Here is a 24731-nt window from a genome sequence, read left to right as displayed (position 1 = left end):
AGGTCACTTTAGTTAGCCACCATTTCATAGATCACTCATCTGTTCCCTCCCACCCAATACTACTCCACCCAGCAGTGAAATTCCTCATGGAAGCAACTTACTATTTTCCATCTTGGTGTTCCCACCATCTAGCCCAAAGCTTACTGGATCCAATCAAAGGCTGCATCAACTCATGCCGAAACAGCGTGACACAGGGAAGCGCTACATTCTGAGATTTTGTGTCTACATGGCAGCAAGTGTGTCAGGAAACAGGCAGGTGGCAGGCTGGATGTTCTCCTATGTGTCTCTGTGTGTGGGAGCCATTGCTGGGTCTGGAGCCGGAATTGGCAAAGGCATCACTTCCCCAAGGACGAGATGAACAGGAGAGGACAGCACAGACTCCTGGCTGGCCTGCGGGGTCCTCTCCCGGCAGCTTCCATCTGTTTTGGGAAGGAGGAGTCTGGGAAGCAGCGGCAGCCGTACACTTACCCGAGCCATGTTACAGATGCGGAATATTCTGTGGATGATGTCCTCATCGATGTCTGCGGAGACGAATTCCACCTGGATGGGCCCGTAGCACCCCGAGGTCTTCTCAGGCCAGTACTGCATACAGAGCTGAGGTAAGGAAAGGGGTCACAGAAAAAGGCTAAGGTCAGGGGCCGGGGGCATTGGTTTCATTTATCATGAAACCTTTCTTACTGCCTGCAGGACACATTGGCTAGAAAGGTAAGAGTATTATGTAGGAAATTAGGCTCAGCTTTCCTGTTGGGGAACAGCTACCCATTTTCCTGGTTGTTGAAAAGTCAGAGCTCTGAGCACAGAAACACTGGGCTTAAACATCTTTGCTGTGCTGATTTCAAACCATTCGTTAGGCTTGCTGGGCCTCAGTTTTCCCCATCTGTAAAATGGGGGAAACACTGTCTACCTTGTGCTGCTGTAAGGGTTAGATAGAACACTCTGAGGAAGGGCAACTAAAATCTTTACTTCAACACAAATCATAGCAACTTTCCCCCATTCTAGAAAACCTTCACGGTGTTTATTTCATCATCAGATCATGAGTAGTTTTAAAAAATACATAGGTTTTGGCATCAGACAGGCTTGGGTTCAAATCCAGTCTCTGCTGCTTACTAGCTGTGCCATCCAGGCCTCAGTTTCTCCTGTGTAAAATGGGGCTAATTATGCTTACCTTGCACCAAAAGATAATGTAACATGGTATTGAGAGGTCTTGCCTATTACCTTTTCTATTTTTTTGGAATTAGAAATTAGAACCTACAGCTGAGAGCAAAAGGCAGTGGTTGCTTTTCAACCTAAGACAATGCTTCTCAGCAGAGGTTGCTTTGTCACCCAGGGGACATGTGGCAATTCTAGAGACATTTTTGATGATCACAGGTGGGGGCTGCTATGGGCATCTAGTGCGTAGAGGCCAGGATGCTGCTAAATATCCTACAATGCACGTGACGGCCCCCCTGAGAGGAATCTGGCCCCAGTTCTCAATGGTGCAGAGACTAAGAAAGCCTGGTCTAAGATCCTAAATCGTCCCTTAAGTTTATAGTGTCGTCAAGAGTGAGAGACAGATACTTTATGCCCCGTATCTGTTGAGTCACTAGATGACTATAGTTGGGGAAAGAAATATTAAGGTAGGTGGCACAGGTTGTGGCTCAGAGTAAGGCAAAGCATGCTTCCTCAACTCCTGGTTCCCAAGGGGCGTGGAGATGGACACTGTCCGGGGGCAAGGAGGAGAGCTAAGGTTGAGGCTGCAGGCTCGCTGGGACCACCCCAGCATGGATCAAGAGGCCGCGTGTTAGAAAGCCGTTTCACCTGGGGGTTTCCCGGAAGATGTAGCTGAGACCCACCAAAGCTTCTGCAATCCTGGCATCTCAGTGGGGTCTGCCACAGCCTATGCTCAGCTTGTAGACAAGGAACTAGATGGACAGAGGCTACCCACGGCAATCCGGCGGCCTCCTCATAACCACCACGGATGCAGGATTTTCAGGAACGTGATCGCTTTCCCTTGCATTGAGAGAACAGCCAACTCACCCTGGGTAGTCACATGCAAAGACTTTTTTGATTCTATCCTTCCTCCAGAACTGGAGGCAGAATGGACAAGCAGGGAGGAGGGAGACCGTAGGAGAGAAAAGCGCACATCTCCCACCTTCCTAGCTGTGGAACCTAAACTCCAGCTTAGGGATAACATTTGTTCACATTATGGCCCACTGGCCAAACCTGGTCAGCCGTCTGATTCTGTAAATAAAGCTTTATTGAAATCTAGCTATATTAGCCATTTACATACTTTCTGTGGTTGCCTTCAAGCTATAACGGCAGGTTTGAGTAGTTGTGACAGAGACCACACAGCCTGCAAAACCTAAAGTATTTCCTATCTGGTTCTTTCTGCAGAGAAGGTTGGCCAACTCTTGTCCTATAGGGCTGTTCTAAGGATAAAAAGAGAACACGCGGGAAGAAAGCCCTTAGCAGAGTGCCAGCATCCACTATATTCCAGCGATTCATATCATTCTTGAACCCTCTAGGTGCTGAACAAAAATAACAACAATAATGATAATGGCTAACATATAAATTTGAAGAATTCTTCCTGTTATCACCCGTCTTAAATAGCAAAGGTAAGCAAGATTAAGTTTCATGATGCAATGGTGCCTTGCTTTCCGTGTGTGTGTGTGTGTGTGTGTGTGTGTGTGTGTGTGTGTGTGTAGGTGGGGAGTGCTGGTCACAGCGGTCTCTATGGCTGGACAGTCATCTGCTGAGCTGTGCAGTAATGACAAATCCACAACTTGAACTTCATTTCTCTTTGCCATTGGCTCTTCTGACCTGCAACCTTCACAGTAATGAGGGACCAGGATAGATAAGTCTGTGGCTGGCTAGAGAAATCAGAATTAATCAGAACTGCCAATTTAAAAAAAATAATTGCCTTCATTACCTGCATTGAATCATGCCTTGCCAGAGGTTGGCTCTGATCCTGACATGAGGTACATGGGTCCAAGGCATCAAGGAAAGTCTATTATCCCCAATATTTTCAGTCTGGAGAGAATGTGGAACGATTCGTCTCTTTTAATAAGATTTCCAGACCAATTTCTCAAGCTAATAGGTTCTACTCTGCCTCAAACAAGACTCCTTTATTTTGGGACACTTCTCTGCATTTGATTTTCCAGGTCACTCTCCATCATGTCCAGAGGGCTGGGAAAGGTTGCAGGGGTCCTTCTAATCCTACATCAGAGCCAGCCTTTCGCTTGAGTTCCCTAATCCGTGAGACGACATCAGCAATGGTCTGGGTGACATTCAGCCGGGTAACGTGTGGGCAGATGTGGTATTTCAGCTGCCATGGATCATCAGGGTCTGCCCCCAGGCCAGGATGCTGCACATAATCTAGCCATGGGAAATGGAAGAGAGAATGGGGGAAGCGCATGCTCTGTTCCTGGTGACCCTCTGGGGCTCGGAAATAATTCTCATCAATAAGAAATGTCCTCTAAGGTTTAGCTCAAGACTGTCCTGGTGTCCAAGTGCTGGGGTTGTGCCTCAGTGGGTACCACCACTTTGGCCCATGTATGCAGCTTAGCAAAAGATAATGGGGCTCCTGCTTGAAGCGCCCTGGGCTCAAATCCCAGCCCTGTCACTCCCTAGCTGAGTGACTTGGTCAAATCTCTTAGCTTCTCTGGGTTAAGTGATGAGTGGCTGTGAATCTGAATGTGTCTACTTAGCACAGGAGTCTGTAGCTAGTAAGTACTCCATAAATGTAAGCTATAATTATTTGGCAGTGTGGGAGAGGGTCACTCAAAACAAGGTAGATAAAGTGAAGGGTCTTTTTCCCTCTACTTAGCAGCCCATATGAAAATTTCCCTTTAGGATAATAATACCCAAAGGACTGCCCTTGTGAAAATTCCTGGTCAGCCAGCCTGACAGCGCAGTGGGGACAGGTGCCACCTGTGATATGGGGACACTGTTCTGCATGTCAGAGGAGAGAGGCCTGTGGGTTGTTCTTGAAAGGGACCTAGGAGATGGAAGAGGGAAAGTAGGAGCATAAGGGAATCAGTGAAAGGGCTGAGGGTGAATCAGTGTGTCATGTGAGCCCCCCTCTCCTAAACTCCTAAATATTAAGCAAATTTATAATAACAAACACGGACAATGCTCTGTGTGCATGGGGGTTTCTTGTGGAAGCTGGTGAGGAACTGAGCTTTGCTCCCTTGGTGACTTACGTGGTCCCAGCTCCACTTCCATGTGAACTGAAGGGCCAGACCATGAGCACATAAGCATCGACAGTTTATACGAGAGCCACCAAGATGGTGGAGTAGAAAGACCCAGAGCTCACCTCCTCCTATGAGCACACCAAAATCACAACTATCTACAACAACCATCGGTGAAAAAGACTGGAATCTACCACCAGAAGATCTGCAATTAAAGACATAAAGCAGGAACCACAAAGAGACAGGAGGGGCAAACCCACAACATAGTCAAATCCCATCCCCCTGGGTGGGCGACCCACAAACTACAGAATACTTACATTACAGAGGTTCTCTCACAGGACTGAGAGTTCTGAGCCCCCCGTTGGGCTCCCCAGCCTGGGGGGTCTGGTACTGGGAAAATGATCCCCCAGAGCATTTGGCTTTGAAGGCCAGTGGGACTTGATTTCGGGAGTCCCACAGGACTGGAGGAAATAGAGACTTCACTCTTAAAGGGTACACACAAAATCTCACACTCACTGGGACCCAGGGCAAAAGCAGTAATTTGATAGCCTGGGCCAGACCTACCTGCTGGTCTTGGAGAGCCTCCCGGAGAGATGGGGATGGCTGTGGCTCACCCTGGGGCCATAGACACTGGTGGCAGCCATATTTGGGAACATTCTACCATGTGAACACTGCTGGTGGTGGCTGCCATCCTAGCTCATCAACCCCACCCAAAAGCCTATAGGCGCAAGTGCTGGGATGCCTCAGGCTAAGTAACTAACTGGGCAAGGACACAGCCCCACCCATCAGCAGACAGGCTGCCTAAAGACTTCATGAACCCACAGTCACCTCTAGAAAAGCCCCTAGCCATGGCCTGCCCACCAGAGGGCCAAGACCCAACTCCACCTCCCAGTGCGGAGGCATAGGCCCTTCCCTTCAGGAAGCCCACATTAGCCTCTAGACCAGCCTCACCCACCAGGAGGCAAACACCAGATGCAAGAAAACTATGATCCCACAGCCTGCAGACCCAGCCCCACCCACAGTAGGCAAGAGCCTACCCCTGGGACCAGCTGGGCCCTGGCCACTAGCAGGCCAGCGCAAGCTCTGAGATACCCTAGACCCCATACCCAACTGTGTCAGGAATTGCCCCCCTCCAACCTGAAATGAGCTCAGGGATCCCTGGGCCCTGCAGCCAGACTCCAGGAACTGGCTCTGCTTGCCTGGCACTAACCCCTGAACCTGGCTTTACCTGCCAGGGGATCAGCAACAGCCCAAGAGCCTGCGGGACCCTGACTCCGGACACCAGTGAGCCAGCACTAGCCCTGGGACACCCCTAGGGTTCTGCAGCCAGTGCCTTGTGACCAGGCCACACTAGCTAGCAGCCAACAGCATCTGTACAAGGCAGAGCTTGGCAACCAACTGGGCCAGGGGCCAACCAAGCCTACCAGACTGCCCACATATGCCGCCACAACAGAAGGACCCATGCAGCCGTCTTAGGTGGCACCCCAAGAGTGGCACCCCAAGAGCATATACCTTGGGTGATGAGAGGGGAGTGCACTGCTGGGATGCACAGGACATCTTCTACAGAAGGCCACTTATGCAAGGCTGAGAAACGTAACTAACCTACCACATATATAAAAATACAAATAGCAACTTAGACAAAATGGGGTGGCAGAGGAACATGTTCCAGACGAAGAAACAAGATAAAAGCCCAGAAGAAGAATTAAGTGAAGTGGAGATAGGCAATATACCGGAGAAAAAGTTCAGAGTAATGATCATAAAGATGATCAAAGAACTCAGAAGAAGAATGGATGTACAGAGGGAGAAATCAGAAGTTTTAAACAAAGAGATGAGATAAAGAACAACTGCACAGAGATGAAGAATACAAAAAATGAAATGAAAAATACACTAGAAGGAATCAATAGTAGACTAAATGATATGGAGGAATGGATCAGTGAGCTGGAAGACAGAGTGATGGAAATCACTGCCACTGAACAGAAGAAATAATGAAAAGAAATGAGGACAGTTTAAGAGACCTCTGGGACAATACCTAGAGCACCAATATTCACATAGAAGAGAAAGGACCTGAGAAAATATTTGAAGACGTAATAGCTAAAAACTTCCCTAACCACGGAAAGGAAACAATCACCCAAGTCTAGGAAGCGCAGAAAGTCCCATACAGGATTAACCCAAAGGGGAACACACCAAGACACACTGTAATTAAAATGACAAAAAGATAAATAGAGAATATTAAAAGCAGCAAGGGAAAAGTAACAACATACAAGGGCACTCCCATAAGGCTATCAGCTGATTTTTCAGCAGAAACTCTGCAGGCCAGGAGGGAGTGGCACAATACATTTAAAATGATGAAAGGGGAAAATCTACAACCAAGAATACTTTACCCAGCAAGGCTCTCGTTCAGATTTGATAGAGAAATCCAAAGCTTTACAGATAAGCAAAAACTAAAAGAGTTCAGCACCATCAAACCAGCTTTGCAACACATGTTAAATGATCTCTAGGCAAAAAAGAAAAGGCCACAACTAGAACCAAGAAAATTACAAAATGACAAAGCTCACCAGTGAAGGCAAACATACAGTACAGGTAGGAAATCACCCCCACACAAAGCTAATAGGGAGGTTAAAAGATATAGGTAGTAAAATCATCTATATCCACAATAAGCAGTTAAGGGATACACAAAACAGATAAAATATATCAAAAACAGTAATCATGAGGGTTTTAAAAATGCATTTGAAATTACGAGGTCATCAACTCAAAATAATCACATCTATATATAAAGACTGCTATACAAAACATCATGGTAACTGTAAACCAAAAATCTATAATAGATATACACACGAAAAAGAAATCCAAACATAACACTGAAGATAGTCATCAAATCATGAGAGAAGAGAACAAAAGAAGAAAGCAGAAAAAACCAAATCCAAAACAATTAACAGAACAGCAATAAGAACATACATATCAATTACCTTAAATGTAAATGGACTAAATGCTCCAACCAAAAGACACAGAGTGGCTGAATGGATACAAAAGCAAGACCCGTACATACGCTTCCTACAAGAGACTCACTTCAGCTCTAGAGACACATACAGAACTAAAAGTGAGGAGATGGAAAAAGGTATTCCATGCAAATGGAAATCAAAAGAAAGAGTAGCAATACTTACATCAGACAAAATAGACTTTAAAGACTATTACAAGATACAAAGAAGGGCACTACATAATGATCAAGGGATCAATCCAAGAAGAAGATACAATTGTAAATATATATGCATCCAACATAGGGGCACCTAAATATATTAACAGACGTGAAAGGAGAAATCGATAGTAACACAATAATTTTAGGGGACTTTAACATCCCACTTACATCAATGGACAGATGATCCAGACAGAAAATCAATAAGGCAACAGAGGCCTTAAATGACACATTAGACCAAATGAACTTAACTGATATATAAAGAGCATTCCATCCAAAAGCAGCAGAATACACATCCTTTTCAAATGCACACGGAACATTCTTCTGGATAGATCACATGCTAGGCCACAAAACAAACCTTGGTAAATTTCAGAAAGTTGAAATCATATCAAGCATCTTTTCCGACGACAACACTATGAAACTAGAAATCAACTACAAGAAAAAAACCTGCAAAAAAACACGTGGAGGCTAACCAATATGCCACTAAACAACCAATAGATCACTGCAGAAATCAAAGAGGAAATCAAAAACATGGCGATCCAAAACCTATGGGATGTAGCAAAAGCAATGCTAAGAGGGAGGTTTATAGTGATACAAACTTACCACAGGAAACAAGAAACATCTCAAACAACCTAACCTTACATCTAAAGCAACTAGGGAAAGAAGAACAAGAAAACCCCCAAAGTTAGTAGAAGGAAAGAAAGATCAGAGCAGAAATAGAGACTAAAAAAAAAAATTAAAAAAGATCAATGAAATTAAAAGCTGGTTCTTTGAAAAGAAACAAAATTGACAAACCTTTAGCCAGATTCATCAAGTAGAAAAGGGAGAGGGCCCAAATCAATAAAATCAGAAATGAAAAAGAAGTTACAACTGACACCACAGAAATACAAATGATTATAAAAGACTACTATGAACTACATGCTGATAAAATGGACAACTTAGAAGAAATGGCCAAATTATTAGAAAGATATAATCTCCCAAGATCGAACTAAGAACAAGAAAATATGAACAGACCAATTTACCAGTAATGAAATTGAATCAGTAATTTAAAAACTCTCAACAAACAGAAGTCTAGGACCAGATGGCTTCACAGGTGAATTTTTTACCAAACATTTAGCAAAGAGTTAACACCTACCCTTCTGAAACTATTCCAAAAAATTGCAGAGGAAGGAACATTCCCAAACTCATTCTATGAGGCCAACACCCTCCTGATAACAAAACCAGACAAAGATATCACACACACACACACACACACACACACACACACACACACACTACAGGCCAATTATCACTGATGAACCTAGATGCAAAAATCCTCAACAAAATACTGGCAAACCGAATCCAATAATACATTAAAAGGATCATACACCATGATCAAGTGGGATTTATCCCAGGAATGGGAGGATTTTTAATATCCGCAAATCAATGTGATACACCACATTAACAAACTGAAGAAGGAAAAACCGTATGATGACCTCAATAGGTGCCGAAAAGCTTCTGATAAAATTCAACATCCATTTACGATAAAAACTCTTTAGAAAGTGCGCAGAGAGGGAACATACCTCAACATAATAAAGGCCATATGTGGCAAACCCACAGCTAACATCACACTCAATGGTGAAAAGCTGAAACCATTTCCTTTAAGATCAGGAATAAAACAAGGATGTCCACTCTTGCCACTCTTATTCAACATAGTTTTGGAAGTCCTAGCCACAGCAATCAGAGAAGAAAAGGAAATAAAAGGAATCAAAATTGGAAAGGAAGAAGTAAAACTGTCACTGTTTGCAGACAGCATGATACTATACATAGAAAATCCTAAAGACGCCACCAGAAAACAACTAGAGCTCGTCAACGCATTCAGTAAAGTTGCAGGATACAAAATGAATATACAGAAATCTGTTGCATTTCTATACACTAACAAAAAAGTATCAGAAAGAGAAATTAAGAAAACAATCCCATGTACCATTGCATCAAAAAGAATAAAATAACTAGGAATAAACCTACCTAAGGAGGCAAAAGACCTGTACTCCAAAAACTATAAGACACTGAAGAAACAAACTGAAGACGACACAAAGAGATAGAAAGATATACTGTGTTCTTGGAGGAATAAATATTGTTAAAATGACCATAATATCCAAGGCAATCTACAGACTCAATGCACTCTCTATAAAAATACCAATGGCATTTTTCACAGAGCTAGAACAAATAATTAAAAAATTTGTATGGAAACATAAAAGACCCTGAAGAGCCAAAACAATCTTGAGAAAGAAAAATGGAGCTGGAGGAATCATGCTCCCTGACTTCAGACTCTACTACAGTGCTACAGTAATCAAAACAGTATGGTACTGGCACAAAAACAGAACCATAGATCAATGGAACAGGATAGAAAGCCCAGAAATAAACCCATGCACTTATGGTCAATTAATCTACAACAAAGGAGGCAAGAATATACAATGCAGAAAAGACAGTCTCTTCAATAAGTAGTGCTGGGAAAACTGGACAGCACATGTGAAAGTATAAAATTAGAGCATTCTCTAACACCATACACAAAAATAAACTCAAAATGGAGTGAAGATCTAAATGTAAGACCAGATACTATAAAACACCTGGAGGAAAACATAGGCAGAACACTCTAAGTCACAGAAATATTTTTTTGGATCCATCTCCTAAAGTAAAGGAAATAAAAGCAAAAGTAAATAAATGGGACCTAATTAAAAGCTTTTGCACAACAAAGGAAACCACCGACAAAATGAAAAGACAACCTACTGAATGGGAGAATATCATTAATAAGGGATTAATATCCAACATATATAAACAGCTCATACAACTCACATTTTTTAATTCTGCTGATTGAAAAATTCTGCTGAATAGACATTTTTCCAAAGAGGAAATGCAGATGCCCAATAAGCATATGAAAAGATTCTCAACATAGCTAATCATCAGGGAAATGCAAATCAAAACCACAAGGAGATATCACCTCATACCTGTCAGAATGGCCATCATCAAAAAGAACACACATAATAAATATTGGCAAGGATGTGGAGAAAAGGGAACCCTTATACACTGTTGGTGGGAATGTAAACTGGTGCTGCCACTGTGGAAAACAGTATGGAGGTTTCTCAAAAAATTAAAAATAGAACTACCACATGACCCAGCAATTCTACTCCTGAGTATATATCCAAAAAAACCCAAAAGCACTAAATCAAAAAGATACTTGCACCCCAATGTTCATAGCAGCATTATTTACAATTGTCAAGATATGAAAGCAACCTAAGTGACCACCAACAGATGAAAAGATAAAGAAAATGTCGTATATATACACAATGGAATACTACTCAGTTATAAAAACAAATGAAATTTTGCCTTTGGAGCAACATGGCTGGACTTGGAGGGCATTGTGCTAAATGAAATAAGTCAGACAAATGTATGATATCACTTACATATGGAATCTAAAAAACACAATAAACTAGTGAATATAACAAAAAAGAAGCAGACATATATAGAGAACAAACTAGTGGTTACCAGTGGAGGGGGAGGGGTAATCAAGGGGTGGGGGAGTGGCAGGTACAAACTATTGGGTGTAAGATAGGCTCCAGGATGTATTGTACAACACAGGGAATCTAGCCAATATTTTGTAATAACTGTAAATGGAAAGTAACCTTTAAAAATATTAAAAATTTAAAATAAAGAGGAACAAAAGGTTATAGAAATCTTGGGGAGAGGAGTTTATGGTTTCCTAAGGCCCTGGAAATAGGGGGTTCAAGGAAGTCCACTTGGCGGTCTAAAACCACAAGGACCCAGCTGACCTGGGGCCACACATACACTCAATGTAACATTGTTACTTTCTTCCTTAGATGGGAAACTTTTGCAGTAGCTGTCTCCATGATAGATTCCAATCCTTTAGCCTATAGCCCAGCCTCTTCCTACCTTATATCCTGGTGCTCTGCTTCTCCTCCCTTTCTTACCCATCCGTCTAGGAGGGGTGGTGTTTCCTGCCCATAGGGAGGGCCTCGCCACTGCAGATGCACACGGCTGGGCTGATGACCACGCCCGGGGGGCCAGGGAGGGAGGCCACTGCAGCTGCTGCTGCTGATTTAGAAATGGCCACGCTTCTCCTGGAAAAGCAGAGGGGTGTTTGCTACTTATTGTCACAACAGGTTAAACCAAGCGAAAGTCATGAAGCCTGTGTGGACAGCCCTGGAAGAGCTGCCGTGCATTATTCCACCTGGTGATCTCCACTGCTGCTTGGGACACAGAAAGATGTCCTTCAGAGGTGCACGTTCACACACGAAATCTAACAAACACCAAGGTTGCCTCCCTGTTAGACATCATTTTCTTGCTGATGGAATCAGAAAGCTTGTTAGTCACTGAAATGAACACACTCTGATGAGTTAGCTGAAAACTAGCATATGGCCTATTTTTGGAATAAACAATTTTAAAGCATATTTCAGTGCACCTTAGTTATGCCTTCTGTTAATTAAAAAAAGACTTTGATAAAATGGAAAAGCCAAGTAATATAGCTTCTAGAGATGACGGACTCTACTTATCAAGGTCCCTGTGATCCATAGGAGGGAATCAATCCCAGGCCACTTAAAGGTGAAGTGAATTAGTATTTTTAAGAGAAAAATATAAGAGTTACTTGAATTGGTTTTAAAGTTCAGATCAGTGATGACAAAATTCATTTAAATAGACTCCCATAAAGAGCCCAAAACATATCATTGGCTTTAACACTGTGGCCAGGTAAGGAAGACAGACTATAGGGGAAGAGGAGGGCGTGAAGCCAGGGAGAGAGAGAGAAAGGCACATGGACCATAATCAAAGCACATTTGCCCATCCATTCTCCATTCACCTATCCATCGTCCCATGAGGTGATACTGCAATTCCATGTAGTGGGTGGAAACTCACTCTTAGGTACATCAGAGTTTGTTTCCGGGAAGGAAGGGTGGGAGTTTAGGAAAATATCTACAGAGGAAGTAGGGTGGGTGGAAGACAAAGGCTCAGGGCAGGTTTTGGAAGGAGGTAATAAAGAGAAAGATGAATTATGCAGCTTAAGAATGGAACAGCTTTTGGGGGGGGGGGGGAAGGGGGGGGGAGGAAGGAAGAAAGTGGTTTGGGCAACAGGGTAGGGGAGAAGATGTGCTGCCAGCCACCAGGTGTGAGGAGACAGGTGGGGTTTAAGAACCAGGATGTGCAATGTTCCACCTTCAGCCACGGGCGTTGCTGGGATATGAACCCCTTTACTGCCTCCAGTAAAGCCTGAGCTGGAACTTGGAAGTGGACATGAATACAGGACCCCCTTGGAATTCCCAGAAATCTTGGGGGTGGACAGTGGAATTTCCCACAGGAAGGGGAAGAGGAAACAGAGCCTATTTTGTTTAAATCTTCAAAGATAGAGTGAACTTGGCTGGCATCTGAGTTATACGAACTTCATAGATGATAACACTGAGGCTTTGACAAGGTAGGAAACTGGCTTAAGGCAACGCAGCAAGTAAGTGGCAAGGCTAGAACTTGAACTCAGGTCTCTTGACCCCAAACTCCTTATTCTACTGTTCCAGTGGGGGCTGAGACAGAAACACCACCCCCTGCAATGCAGAGACACAGACTTGGGCATCCCGTGTATTCTGCTAGCACATTAGGCTGTGTTTTCACAAGTCAAGTTAAAAATGGGGCTATCAGTGCTTGCTATTTGCCTTCCAGGCACAATGACAGGAAAAGACATCTCTGAAACATCGCCCCCGCTTTCTTCCTGGGAGGATGACAAGCTTGCCTCTCTCACTTCCAGAAGCTCCGTGGGAAGGCATGTTCTTGGCCCTCACCTCCCTCACCTTTTCACTTGGCTTTTCATCGCCCGAACTCTCAAGACTTTCCATGGCGGGAGTTCAGAACTGGGGCCCTTGTTTGTTTTAAAGTAAGCAGCATTCCTTCCTGCTCCATATACCCAGGTACCAGCAAGCCACTGCTTATCAGGCACGGGGGCCCTGGAAATCCTGCTGTTTAAACGGCTGCGAAAGTCTTCACCATCCCTGGCAGGGGGCCCTGGGCCTGGGTCAGGGGTGGCTGTGGGACTTTGGACAAAGCCTGCCTGGGCCTCAGCTTCCTGACCTGCAAAATGAGAGGAAGTGGACCTGGGTCAGACCAGTGGTTTCCACAGTGGCGTCCATATAGTTGGTAGGAGAAGACAACGAGCTATCTCCAAGGTCTTCAAAAGCCAAAGGGGATCACACTGTTGTCCTGAGTGGAGGACACCGAGTCTCTGGCTTTAGAGCACCTCATTGTTTTAGCTTTGTCTATGGCCTGCAGATCAGAAATGCATTGAGACAGTTATACATTATGAATTAGTCAATACAGTTTGGGAAATAAAGGCTTTCAAAGTGGCAAGTCTTTGGAGGGAAGACATGGGAAATATTGAATGGTGTTTGGAGAACACTTAGTTTATAAAATCTCTAAGATGTAAGCAAGGTAAAGCGTACTGCCTAGAATTAGAGACAAGTAAAATACTGAGCAGCTCAGGGGATCCTCCAAGCAGAGCCAATATCATAAATGAGTAGAATATTCAAGGAATGCTCAAGCCCCAGCACTTATTCTATGGAAACAACAGAAATGAGGCCAGGTCTCGTTGACCCCCAAACCTGACTCCAGGCCGGGTGGGGTCATGGCGGTCATCCCCTGCTGGTTCTTCCGGTGCTGCCTGCCCGCAGTGCTTGGGGCAACATGACATGCTGCCTGGACCCAGTTCTCCCATCCCTTCTGCTCCCTGCTCAGCTTCTCCCTGTAGCTTGAGGGTCCTGGTGCAATGGTTCCAGCTAAAGATGTTTCCAGCCTGTCTGATGCCAAAGAGAGTCTAGGAGGTGGATAGTACTTCCCTAGAACACCTGCTCCATGGGGATCGGGGGTTTTTTTTTTTTTTTTGTGGTACGCGGGCCTCTCACTGTTGTGGCCTCTCCCGTTGCGGAGCACAGGCTCCGGACGCGCAGGCTCAGCGGCCATGGCTCATGGGCCCAGCCGCTCCGCGGCATGTGGGATCTTCCCGGACCGGGGCACGAACCCGCGTCCCCTGCATTGGCAGGCGGACTCTCAACCACTGCGCCACCAGGGAAGCTCCTGGGATTGGGGACTTTTTTGTGCCTCTTTTGTGCTTTGCTGTGTCTAGGTTTGTGCCTAGCACACGGTAGGTTCCCGGTAAATGTATGTTGATGAATGTCTGATTGAATGTGGCCCAGAAAGCATGCTCCTTGACCTTTAAAAGACCTCCCTCTGGCTCAGCACGCCTCTTGCCACTGGTGAGAGGTTCTCCTTGCCTCTCCCCAGCCTACTCCCTCACGGCTCCTGAGGGACACGGATTTCTCCAGCTCAAGCCACTTTCCAGCCCGGTACCCCAGGCTGATTCTGGCTTTCCCCAGGATTTCAGTCTCACACTCTGCACGGGCTGTAACTCCTACGCTTCTAGGTCTGAATTTCTGGTTTCATTTTTGCTGCCTGTCTTAGCTTCTTGGAACTGCTGTAGCAAATTGCCACGAACGCAGTGGCTTAAAACCACACAAATTTCTTACCTGGAGGTTAGAAATCTGAAATGAGGCTTCAGGGGTTAAAATCGAAGTGTCAGCTGAGCTGTCTGTGTTCCTTTCTGAAGTCTCTAGGGGGAGAGGCCGTTCCTCATCTTTTCCAGTTTTAGAAGCTGCCGGCATTCCTTGACTTGTGGCCCGATCACTCCAATTTCTGCTTCCACTGTCACATGATCTGTTCCTGACTCTCATCCTCCTGCCTCCCTCTTATAAAGACTCTAACAGCAGGGCCACCTGGATAACCCAGGACAACCTACATATCTCAAGATCCTGAACTTCACCACATCTGCAAATTCCCATTTACCACTCATACCTTCATAGATGTAGGGATTAGGAATGTAGACATCTTTGGGGGGCCAAGATTCTGTCTACCACCCAGACCCACCCCATGGTGGGCACAGAGGATTCTAAACGATAGTGGGTGTGGCCTGACCAAGAAGAGGGCTCCTCTCTGGTGTCTGGTCCCCATGGACTCTGGTCTCATCATAGAGCCCACAAAGATGGAAGAGATCTTGTCAATGCTCTTCGGTGTAGTTGAAGAGGTTCTTCCTGATGTGCCCCTCAGAAACCACAGTGTCATTCGCTGGAGGCTGTGGTTAGGATTTTGCCCCGCTCATCTGACCACAGCCCTTTGGAGTCCCAAAGAGCTTAAAAAAATCTCTAAGGTCAATAAAGTTGCTTTGGGAGTCTTTATCTTGAGCCCCCCACTGCTCATAACTGTCTTTGAACAGCAGCCACTGCGGAGAATGGAAAAATATCTGTGGCTGGGGATGGCTGGTTGAATGACGTGGTACAGGATTCTGAACAGAAGCAGACAGATTTGGCCAGCAGTGCAAGAAAATAAAGCACCTGGAGATCTTTCATCCTCTGCACAACCTTATTTTGCTACAAATGATAGGTAGCCACCAACACAAGCCCTTACCGGATGGTCCCCAGTCAAACCACAGGATGTGGCACTGGTCCTCTTGGGAGCAGTCTAACAATACTCAGGACCTATGGCAGACCCGTCTGTGCTGCTGGACTGGCCAAAGTCGTGGGCTGCCTCAGCCTGGGCAGGCTGGCAGACAAGTGCTGATGCCACTTCAGAGCGCCACCCCTCCAGGTGCTGAGGGCGGCTTTTCTGATGCTCACGCTGTGTCATTGTTTATTTTCGCAAGGCGCCCAGCTGTTGTGGTGATGATATTTCTATCAGTGAGTGCTCTATTCACCTGCTGATTTCAGGGGATGCTTGCCAGCTGCATACGGCAGCCAACCTCAGGGCGCTTCTGAGCCTGGTGTTTTCGCGTTTAGAGAATCAGCTCTCAAAGGCTGCGCCAACATCTGGAGCTGAAAGATCTTCATTCACCCAAGAGCCACCCTTGAAGGGGGAGCTATAGCCAATGACCTTGACCCTTGCTACTTTACGTGTCCCGAAGTGAGGTTCTTTGAAACTCCTCCTCTGTGCCTGAGCTCCAGTTTTGCAATAAGGAATGTTGGGAAAAGGGCTCTGCTTCACTCATGGACCAGAGTTCACTGTTTTACTTTTTCAGGCAAAGGGATGGGGTGGTGATGCCTTCTGACTTTGGCACTCTGCAGGGGTCTCTGTTTTATGGGAATCTGTCATATTTCATGCTTATCTCAGATCCTAACCATCCATCGTTCAGGCCCTAAACCTTAGAGTCATCCTTGCTTCCCCTTTTTCTCTCACATTCCCTATTCAGTCTGGCAGGATATTTTGTTGGGTCTACCTTCAGGATATACCCAGAAGCCACTCCACTGCTACCACCTAGGCGCAAGCCACCATCACCTGTCACCTGGATTACTGCAGGGGCCTCCTCTCTGTCCTCTCTGCTTCTGCTCTTAGCAACAACCCTGCCCCTTCCCGCACCAACATCTGTTCTCCACACAGTAGCCAGAGGCATGCTTTAAAGAAACAAGTCCAATTACTTTTTCAAGTCGCTCCTCTGCTCAAGGCCTGTCAATGGCTCCTCATTTCTCTCAGGGTAAAATCACAAGTTCCTCCTATGATCCCCAAGGCCCGTATGACCTGGCCCTGCTGTGTCTCTGTGTCACACCTTCTGCTGCTGTCCACACTGGCTTTGCTCCAGTGGCAATGGCCTCCGTCTGTTCCACCACCATAAATCCTTGGTGCGGGTCATGCCCCTGCCTGGGATGCTCTTCCCTGACATGGTCACTTGGTGCATTCTTTTTTTTTTTTTTTTTTTTTGCGGTACGCGGGCCTCTCACTGTTGTGGCCTCTCCTGTTGCGGAGCACAGGCTCCGGATGCACAAGCTCAGCGGCCATGGCTCACGGGCCCAGCCGCTCCGCAGCATGTGGGATCTTCCCGGACTGGGGCACGAACCCGTGTCCCCTGCATCGGCAGGTGGGCTCTCAACCACTGCGCCACCAGGGAAGCCCACGTGGTGCATTCTTGCACCTCCTCCAAATCTGCGTTCAGATATGACCTCAATGAAGACCACCTTCATCACTCGATTACAGGCGCAGCCCGTGCCCCAAACCAGCCTTCCTGCCCTGCCCTCTTATTTTTCTTTTTCCATACACTTGTCACCTTTAACACATAATTAAGTCCGTTACAAAGTGTTTGCTGTTTATTTCTCTCCTGCTTGAGAATAGAAGTTGCATAAAAGATGGGAATTTGCTGTTTTGCTTTCTCTGTCATGTTAACTGATGCATTTCCAAGCACCCTAGAACAGCTTCTGGCAAACAGCGGCTACTCAACAAATGTGGACTGAATGAATGAACAGACGCTCTCCTGAACGACTCCCACATGCACATCGCAAGTTGCGCTCAATTTTGTCCCCTACTACAGTGGTCTCCAACCTTTTCGGCACCAGGGGCCGGTTTTGTGGAAGACAGTTTTTCCAGGGACCCGGGAGCGGGGGAACGGTTCAGGCGGTGATGCGAGCGATGGGGGGGGGGGGGGGTGGGGAGCGATGGGGGGTGGCAGACGAAGCTTTGCTCGCTGACCCGCCCGCCACTCACCTCCTGCTGTGCGGCCTGGTCCCTAGCAGGGGTCCGTGGCCAGAGGGTTGCGGACCCCTGCCCTACTACCTGTTGACCCTTGAACAACATGGGTCTCAACTGTGCGGGTCCATTTATATGCAGATTTTTTTCGATAGTAAATAATATAGTACTACAGGATCTGCGGTTGGTTGAATCCGTGGGACACAGAATTGCGGATACGGGGGAACCGCGGATACGGAGTAACGGCGAATACGGAATAGCCTTGTACACAGAGGCGCCCCATACATGGAGGGCCGACTACAGATTATAAGCGAACGTCTGACTGCATGGATGCCTGGCGCCCCTGACTCGCGCTTTGTTCAGGGGTCAGCTGTGACCTGCTCCTCTCTTTGCCTTCCCAAACCTCCTGCTGCCTCTCACACTCCTCGCCTGCCTTCCCCACCTTGGCCAGTCGCATCCCAGATGCCTGACTATCCACACGAGAACCCCTGTCACCATCCGTGACTTCTCATTCACCTCCCACATCCAACTGCTCCCTAAACCTGTGGACCTCCACTCTCTCCTGTTTCCAGATTCTTCACCAGACCGTTTCCTATCAGGAGTTCGGACTCTGCCACACCCCCACTTCAGCTCCGCGTGTCTCTCCTCCCTGCACAGCAAGGGCTTTCTACCTGCGCTCCTAGAACATCAGGGGTTCCTCCAAAGTGCCCAGAGCGGCTGACTCTCCCAGGAAGGGGCACCAGGAGGAGCCCAAAGACTAGCGTGGGTGGAGCTCCCGACCCCACCACCTCCTGCTTCACTGTTTCAAAGGCTGGGCTTGCACGAAAGCTTTCATTCCCAGAAAGGATTCTGTTGCTTCCAAGAGTAAAAGTCTGATATTTACCGTACTGCGGACCAAGACCCAAACCCCTTAGCCCGGCACGGGCGGCCCTCTGCAAGCTGGCCCAGCTGTATCGTCCAGCATCACCACCCTCTTCTCCTCCTGACATCCCCCCAGCCCCACTGCCACCGAAGCTTTCCTGCAGATGAGCCGACACAGTGACCCCCGCGGGCCTTTGCCCCTGCTGTTCCCTCTGCCTGGAGAGACTTACCCAGCAACTTCATCCCCCGGACGCCAGATCTCTGCTGCCTTCTTCCGGGCCAAAGTCACCTTTCTGAAGTCTTCCCTCACCCTCTGGGCAGAAGTAATTGCTCTCCGTTCCCGGCCAGCACAGCACTTTGCGGCTGACCTCTATTATAGTGCTGCCACACAAGGTGGGGACAATTTGCTCATCTGTCTGTGTAGCAGGAGTGTGAGCTCCTGGAGGGCTGAGGCTACAGCTCAGACCCATTTTTCTTCTTCCCACACAAGGCCTGCCCAAGGCCAGTGCTCACAAGGGAATCCTCTGAGTTACTCTGGGTTTCCTTCGAGACAGTGATGGGATGGCTTTCCAAAACCGTACAAGGCCATCATCACCGCCTCCACCCAGGAACAGCTGCCCTGCCACAGGGGTGTGAGCCCCAGCAGCTGCCCCATGACACGTGTCCTGTGGCCTGACCAATGTGCTGTAGGCACGTGATGCTTGGAAATGTCACATGCAGAGTAGCTAAGGCACGGCCTGCTGGGACACAAGGGTCACCTGTGGTAAAGCCAGGCCTCGGCGGGGTGATCAGTGGGCAAGGGGTCAGTGGTTCAAGCCCCAGGCTCTGTTAGTCTGGCTGCATCACGGAGGGGGGAGAGTGGCTGCGCGTGGCCGGGTATCAGGCTGTGAGGCTGTGCTGCACGGCTGGAGATGCTCAGAGCTGGGGGAGGGGCCTCCTCCGTGAGCTCTGCATGATTAGGAGCAATACCCTCACCAGTGTCTGGGGGATGGAGCAACAGACTCTGGTCCTGGGCAGTGAGGGAGCTGGATGAAGCTCATAGACAGGGGGAGTCATTGCTGGAACTGGGAGGGCCGGGGGTGGGGGGGTGGCAGGGCCTGGCAGGGGACTCCCTGGCCTCAGCTGGAAGCTGAATGGGCTTGGCTTGGTGCTCACTGGCAGACAGTGCCCACCAGAGGGCAGCTGGGTTGGGCAGAGGCAGCAGAGGGCTGTCCCTCCAACTCTTGGGCACGGCTGCTCGAACACACCTGAGCACCTAGGGCTGGGCCAGGCCTCCTCCTACCTGGGCAGTGTCCAGCTCATTCAGCATCACCACAGAGGAGCAGTTATAATCGAACACCAGCCTCCAGAAGTCCGCCACGGTGTTGGGTAGAGGATGTTGTGTGACCACGAACGCGGCAGGCTGCTTGTGGCTCTGACGAAAGAACGACACAGGCTTCATGAAATACACACCCATCAGCGATGTTCTGATAATGACGAGTTGGTGCCAGAGGCCCCCTGGGTCTGCCAAGTAGATTACACAAAGCAACTGCCCGTTCTTATCTCAGGGTGCCCTGGTGGCAAAGGGGACCTTCTCATCATGAACTCATTCTCCTCCAGACTAAGACATTTCATTAGGAAGGTGTCACTCGGATGGGGATTATCCAATAAATTATTTATGACTTGGAGCTCAGCAAACAATCCTCATTACAATATGAAATGGAAGATTCTGGATGCAGATTTGCTGCTCTGCCGGCCAAGGCACCTCTTGGGATAAAAGGGATATTTTGTGTCCCTGTGCCCACAATGATGGAGGAGGGGTTGGCTCAGCCCGAGGCAGAGAGCCTCCTGAAGGGGCTCATAGTGCAAGAGGTTCACTCCTGCCCCAAGGCTGGAATGTGGGCTGAGCTGGTCTGGCAGAAGGTGGGCACTGTGTCCTGTGAGCCAATGGGGCAGTGAAGGTGCTCAGGTTTTAGAGTCAGGCAGACCTGGGTTCAAACCCAGCTTTGCCAGTTGTACGTTATAAGTCATTCATCCATCCATCCATCCATCTATCCACCCAATCATTCATTCATTCATTCAAGCTCATTTATAGAGTGAATTTTTTTAAATCAGTGCTGAGCACTGGAAAGTTATTAGATCTCTCCAAATCTCAGGTTCTTCAGCTGGAAGATGGGATTCATAACTCCAAAGGGATGGCTGTGGTACAGATTGAAAAGATATGCACGTGGAAAGTGCAGCAAGCAAGAACCCAGCTGTGAGCCCGCTGGCAGGGCGGGACCATCCCTGACTCGGTTCTTCATCCTTGGCACTAGCATCATGGCCGGCACACTAGACGCCCAGTACAGGTCCGGCAAACAACTGAATAAACTCAGTCCCACGTTACAGGTGGGGAACTGAGGCCCAGAGAAAATGGGCTGTGTGAGTCTGGACTACATCTGAAGCTTCAACTGGGTGCTATTTATTATAGTACCTGTGAGAAGGTATTTGGAAAGATTGGGGAGCATCTCCGCTTCATCAGTGGTTTGTAAAACCTGAGAAATGACTCATATTCTCAACAAGTTTTCTTGAGTGACTGTTCATGCCTGTTTCCGGTGGAGTCACAGGGCAGCAGAAGGATGGGGAGGGAAAAAGAGTTTGCCCATTCAAACCAGGAAACGTCTCTGGCAAAAGACTCTGCCAAATAGAATACCTAAAGCACCTGCCATTGCTCTTTTATTTCTTGGTGTCCTGATGGCAAAGAAAATGCCTTGCAACCATGGATGCCACAGATGCACTAGGGGGTCTTGTCTTCGAAGGGTCTTCTCCTGCCAGTGGAATGGTCAGAGGAAGAATCTAGGAGAACAGAATGTTGAGTTCCCCCAAAAGCCAAACTCTAGTGGCAGAAGCTGGTCTGCAGACATTTCCAGACATGGAAAAAAATCTAGGCTTTAAGAGTCAAAAGACTTAGGGTTCAGACCCTGGCTCCACCCTTTCTGAGAGCGTTGACCTCGAGACAGTCATGGAAATTCTCTGACCCTCAGTACCTCATCCAGAAAAAGGAAATAATCATATCCAAATGCAGAATGAGACAGTCTATGTTCAGGATCTGACATACTGCCCAACACTCAGTGAATGTTAGTTTTCTTTCCATTTTCCCTGTCTCTGTGATAAATGCTCTATTAGGCCAGCATACCTGACAAAGCCTTATCTGAAAATATGTTCGAGATCTGTGCTCCTGCCGGGTTTCAGGGATCAGCTGGCAATCCATTTCATGGATAACATCGTCCTTTACCAAGGGAAACATTAAAAATTAACCCAGAGGACTTCATATTTTTCTGCTAGCAGCAAAGCTGCCATGGTTACCAGATAATGCCGAAACCGAGCTGGAATACAGATAAGGACCTTTTTTTTTTTTTTAAATAAGAAAGGCAAAGACCCCAGTGATGGCTCACAGGAGAAATGCCCTGTGGACAAAGAGAATACAGTCAGAAAAAAAAAAACAAAAAAACACAGTCAGCATCAGAGTTTGGCAGAAGGCATTTGACTCTAGGCAGCATCTAATATACTAAGCGGAGGCCAGGAGCGTATCTGATCCTTGGATGAGGAAGGAAAGGAGGGGGAGTTGGGACAAGGGGGAGACGACAATGGAAGGAACTTGGAAGTGTGGGTGCAACCCCAGGCCCCATCTCTCACCACACACGTGTGTGTGCACGCACGCACGCACACATACACACACACATGCATACGTGCACACACTGACATTGGAAGACTCCAGGCTAAAGCCTGCAGTCTTCCCTCCACATCCAGCTATTTGATCTGACCAGGACAAGACTCCCTGCTTCCGGACCCAGAGCCAGGGTTTCCATGGAGGACTTGGGCACCCTATGGGCAGAGGCCAGGGCAGGCGCCCACAAAGCTGAGATAGGCACTGACTTCCTGTCAGCATTGACTTCCTGTCACCCCTCTGCCTCTAACAAACACTTAGGATGCTTGGGGATAAATTTCAAGAGGATTAGTGGTCAGAGAGGTAGTTGGCCTTGACCCCAGCGGACAGTACCCCATGTTCCTTCCTGTTCCAGGTAAGATGGGAGGTTCATGTGGGCTGGATGGACTTGACCTTCAGGTATAGGTGGGGAGAGGGACCTGGAAGGGCTCTTCCCCAGTCAAGCAATGGTGTTCTTGGTCCCGAGTCTTGGGAGGAAAGATGTCTGCATCTTACTGAATCAAGTAAACTGAGGGGAGGCTCAAGGAATAAATTCTAGAGTAAGTCACTAGCTCTCTGGGTATCTTTGAGTGAGTCTCTTTCTCTGGCCTCAGTTTCCTTTGCAGGGAAGTGCATGGATGAGACTGGATGATGCACGGTTCCTTCCAGCTGCAAACATCTCACATCCTGGAAGTGGAGGGATGATACCTGGCAGTAGCTGGAGGACCCAGGGCAGAAGCATACAAGTCAGGAGCATGGACCCCCTGGGGTAGGAACATGACCCCCTAATCCCAAACCAGGTCAAAGGAGGTGTGCGCTTCTTGGACTTGATGCTGAGAAAGCAGGAGACGGTGCCCCTGAGAGAACAGTAGGAACATGGCTGGCATGTAGAATGTTTCCTGAACTGAACTTAAGGCTGAGAGTCAGCTCTGTACATAGCAGGAAGGGGGACTGGTCAGGCCTGTAGCCTCACTGTGGTGTCAGGGGACCCACTTTAAGCTTTTGGTTTATTCTTTCAGACCTTTATGGGAGCAAAAGAGCTAAAAGCACAGCTTCTATATAGGTCTGGATCAGAGCCTTCAGGGGGAGAAAGGTCTTGTGGGCCAAAAAGATCAGAAGGAGAGGCTGGCTTGGGCAGGGGGATGTCAAGGCCCTGGGCTCCAGCCACCTCCCCCTTGGGAAGAAGCTTTTCCCTGGAATGCCAGCCAGGAGCTTTTCTTGGCAGGGCTCCGCTTACATCCATCAGTGCCGCATTGATGTAGTTGCTGGATTCTCCATCCACCGAGATGAGGAAGGGCAGGCAGCGGTCCAGAGGCAGGACATCCATGCTCCGATTCTTATCATGGTTCCGGGGCAGGAGACCGATGCTGCAGTCCTCGGGCCGGACGCGAGGAGTCACGATGTTGAGGGTCTATGGGGTCAAGGGCAGATAGGCAGGTACTGCTTAGATGGTTGCCCTGAACAGAGGAGGCAGCAATGTTCAAACTCCCTTCATCCTCCAAGCCTGTCCCTCCAGTCCTTTTCCCAGGACTCTTCTCTTCCGTGGTGGCGTTCTATCATCTCCTGCTGGCTGCTCCAGGCCCTGGGGGCTGAGGGCCTCTGCCAGGGGCTGTGGGACACCACCACAGGGCCAAGGCTGCAGGGACGGCACACACTCATGCGGGCTCAGACACAGGCTCTGAACACCTGCCAATCATCTGAGCTGAGTTACTCCTCTCAGCCATCCTGCATGAAATGGTGGCCAGCCAGGAGGTCATAAGGTGGGGAGTGGGGGCAGGGAATCCCTAATGACTTTTAAATATCACTTGAAGTGCCACAGAATGAGAGAAATGATTTTAGCAGCGTGCCTCTCAGAGAGAAAGCTGTTTGAGAATGGAAGGAAGGATGCTTGGATGAGACGCCCAGGATGAGTGAGAGACTCCCAGAGAGCAAGCTCTAGTTTGTCTGAAAAATTCAGGGCTTGTGTTCTGCAGAGTAAGTCTTGCAAGTGTGGGGCTAGAGCTGAACTGCCCCAGCCAAGAGACTAGATGCTACGTGCAACCACCAGGGGTCCGTGTCCTCCATCCTTCCCCCATTCAGCCCTTGCTCTCTACTCCGAATCAATAAAGTCTATTTGTTTGAAGGAGGACTAAGCCATTGACCTGGCTGGGGTATCTGCCCGTGGAACCATGGACCTGCATTGGCCCTTCTGGTCCTGAAGCTTCTTTGCTTCCTCCTGCCTGTTCACAGCTCCTGTTGCCCAAAATATGACCCTGGCACTGACCTCAGGACAATGGGCTGGACTCTGGTTTTGCCTTACTCAGTGATTCAAGTCCAGGCC

At 47.8% G+C, this 24731-nt stretch overlaps 1 protein-coding gene and 1 long non-coding RNA gene across 3 annotated transcripts in view; one reads left to right on the top strand and one right to left on the bottom strand.

Moving 5' to 3' along the window:
* The window catches only part of PTPRT (protein tyrosine phosphatase receptor type T), a 1065023-nt gene that overhangs the window by 3058 nt on the left and 1037234 nt on the right, over positions 1 to 24731 (bottom strand). For both annotated transcript variants that reach the window (XM_029221736.1, XM_029221738.1), the window contains 3 exons: positions 23649 to 23822; positions 20030 to 20161; positions 469 to 594 (listed from right to left, as the gene is read on the bottom strand). In XM_029221736.1, the coding sequence (XP_029077569.1) occupies positions 469 to 594; positions 20030 to 20161; positions 23649 to 23822 (432 nt within the window). The remainder of the gene's footprint in view (positions 1 to 468; positions 595 to 20029; positions 20162 to 23648; positions 23823 to 24731) is intronic.
* Positions 2429 to 23675, top strand: LOC114894734. Its single transcript, XR_003793295.1, has 3 exons — positions 2429 to 2594; positions 3141 to 3275; positions 23026 to 23675. It is a non-coding gene; the product is annotated as an uncharacterized LOC114894734 (long non-coding RNA).

Source organism: Monodon monoceros, unplaced genomic scaffold, assembly GCF_005190385.1.
Source record: "Monodon monoceros isolate NGI ecotype Baffin Bay Population unplaced genomic scaffold, NGI_Narwhal_1 Super_Scaffold_13, whole genome shotgun sequence".
Taxonomy (NCBI): Eukaryota; Metazoa; Chordata; class Mammalia; order Artiodactyla; family Monodontidae; genus Monodon; species Monodon monoceros.
The sequence above is the reverse complement of the archived record's forward strand: the minus strand, read 5'-3'. Positions and strand labels throughout refer to the sequence as shown.